The sequence below is a fragment of the Corvus brachyrhynchos genome, unplaced genomic scaffold (genome assembly GCF_000691975.1).
Source record: "Corvus brachyrhynchos isolate BGI_N302 unplaced genomic scaffold, ASM69197v1 scaffold220, whole genome shotgun sequence".
Taxonomy (NCBI): Eukaryota; Metazoa; Chordata; class Aves; order Passeriformes; family Corvidae; genus Corvus; species Corvus brachyrhynchos.
The window spans coordinates 1,003,964-1,006,108 of record NW_008236209.1 but is presented as its reverse complement, the minus strand read 5'-3'; the positions used below and the strand labels follow the sequence as shown (position 1 = coordinate 1,006,108).

The 2,145-nt window shown below is 60.6% G+C and overlaps 2 protein-coding genes across 2 annotated transcripts in view; both read right to left on the bottom strand.

The window, feature by feature from the left end:
* Positions 1 to 2,122, bottom strand: part of XKRX (XK related, X-linked) — a 5,423-nt gene extending 3,301 nt beyond the window's left edge. Inside the window, exon 1 of the mRNA XM_017742296.1 lies at positions 16 to 2,122. Coding sequence (XP_017597785.1) covers positions 16 to 154 — 139 coding nt within the window. The 5' untranslated portion in view covers positions 155 to 2,122. The remainder of the gene's footprint in view (positions 1 to 15) is intronic.
* The window catches only part of NOX1 (NADPH oxidase 1), a 19,918-nt gene that overhangs the window by 9,040 nt on the left and 8,733 nt on the right, over positions 1 to 2,145 (bottom strand). The gene's annotated exons all lie outside the window — the stretch shown is intronic.

Here is a 2,145-nt window from a genome sequence, read left to right as displayed (position 1 = left end):
AGGCATTGCGGTGCGTGGCCAGCCGGCGCTCCGAGTGGCCCACCTCCTGCTCCATCTCCACCTCATAGCCCTTCCGCAGCCGCCGCTTGCGGGTGATGGTGACGTAGGGCTCCTCCTCCCTACCTGACCAGCAGTACACCAGCAGGGCCTCCATGCACCTGTGGGGACACAGGAGCTGTCACCCCGCCAGCCTGCCCGCTGCCCCCCACTCCCAGCAGCTCCAGCCGCCCCTTGCCTCGTGCTGGCCAGGCCCTGCTCCTGCTGAGTGCAGCCCAGCTGATTTGGGCAACTGTCCAGCAGTGCTGTGGGCAGTCCCTGGCTGGTCACACCAGGACCATGGGGATGCCCAGTGGCTGCTCCTCTGCTCCAGCACTCAGGATGAATCATGTGGGGCAGAGAGGCAACAACAGCCCCAGCGAGGGCTGAAACAGCTGCTGGAAGAGGTGCAGCATCCAGGGTACAAAGCAGTGGCTCTGCTGGGAGCTGCAGCTACAGGAAGGTGTTAATCACCCTTGGGTTCTGTTTTCCCAACTGGCAAGAACCTCTTCCTCTAAGCAGAGGCAAAAGAAACTGTGATAGTGTCTTTGATCTCTCATCTTGAGCAGAAGAAGGCTTCCACGCTTCCTCCTTGGTGGGGACAGCAGGAAGGGGAGCACAGGGTGAAGCTGTGTGTGGCACAGGCAGATAAGGGAGAGCTTCCGCAGCCCCTTCTCCGTGGGGCCCTCACGTGTGGGCACAGGTGTGACTTTCTGCCGTGCTGCTCCCCGCTGCAAGGACAGGGGGACCCCCAGCCCCTCCACACAGTCATGGGGTGGGTGTGCATGGCCAGAGGCAATCAGCTTGGCTCCTGCTCGGGGACCAGCTGGCTCTGGGACCAACAGGACATCGTTATTTACGAGTGCTTATCAGGACAGCACAAATTGCTGTGTATCAAACCCAAAAGGAGTGAGGGTTTAGGATAAATTCTCTCGACAGACCAGGCCAGCACTCACGACTCTTTGCAAACTCTAACAGGAAAATCGTTTCATCCCAAAGGTCTGGCTTGAAGAGTAGTCCCAGCTGGCTCCCAGTGCCCTGCCAGACCTTCTCAGCAGGCTGGGCTCCATCTCCAGCCCGAGCAGCCGGATGAAGCAGCCTTCCCCAGGCAGCCCTGGCTGGCTCTTACAAGCAGCTGGGCAGCACTGTACCCATCTCAGAGAGCCTTGGTTGGTGTGGTGAGAGTCACGACACTGCTGTGGGCCAGCACAGGCTGGCAGCACCGAGGCAAGGCCCCCCAGGTGGCTCTGAAGATGAGACATGGTGACAGGGACACAGCTGGCACCCTGCTTGTTTTCAGTGACAGAGGAAGTGCAAAGCAAGCCACAGTGGTTTTGGAGCTCTGTGGGTACAGAGAGCCCCAGAGCGTGGCTGCTGGCCTGCCCTTGGGGACGGAGCCCCACGGAGATGGTGGCTTTGCCATGCCTCCTGTTGTGCATTCTCATGGAGCAGGCTGCCCAGGATGATGACAGGCCAGGAGGCACCACAGCATTCCCAAGGAATGAGGGATCAGCTTGTGCAACATCCATCCAGCCCCTTACTGTTCTCTTCCCAGCACAGTCCAGTGGCCCCTCAGTTCCCATGCCAGCCCCACTCCTGCACCTAACTCTTCTCCTCCACCTCCCATAACCCCCACCGAGTCCCACTGCTGGCCCTATGCAGGACACCCCAAGAATCTGACTATGTGCCCGAGGGCGTTGTCCAAACGCTTCTTGAACTCAGACAGGCCAGGTGCTGTGACCACTTCCCTGGGGAGCTCCACCACCCTCTCTCTGGGCGTAAAACCTTTTCCTGATATCTAATCTAAATCTCCCCTGACTCAGCCTCATCCCAGGTCAGTATTCACCCTCAAGCACCCACCGGGGATTCCCATCTGTGCTTCCAGCACAAGCACGGTGATGGCAAAACCAAGAGTCTGAGTGAATCTCTGGCTGCCTCCCGGACCTTGGGCAGAGCTTTCCCAGCAGCTGGGATACAACAGGCCGGCAGAGCCGCGTCCTGCCCGGAGCGGGGTCCAGCAGCAGGAGCACCGGTAGCAGCACCGGCGAGCAAGGGGCCCTCGGGAGCAGCAGCGCCGGGGAGGCGGGGCGGGGGGGGGGGAGCCAGGGC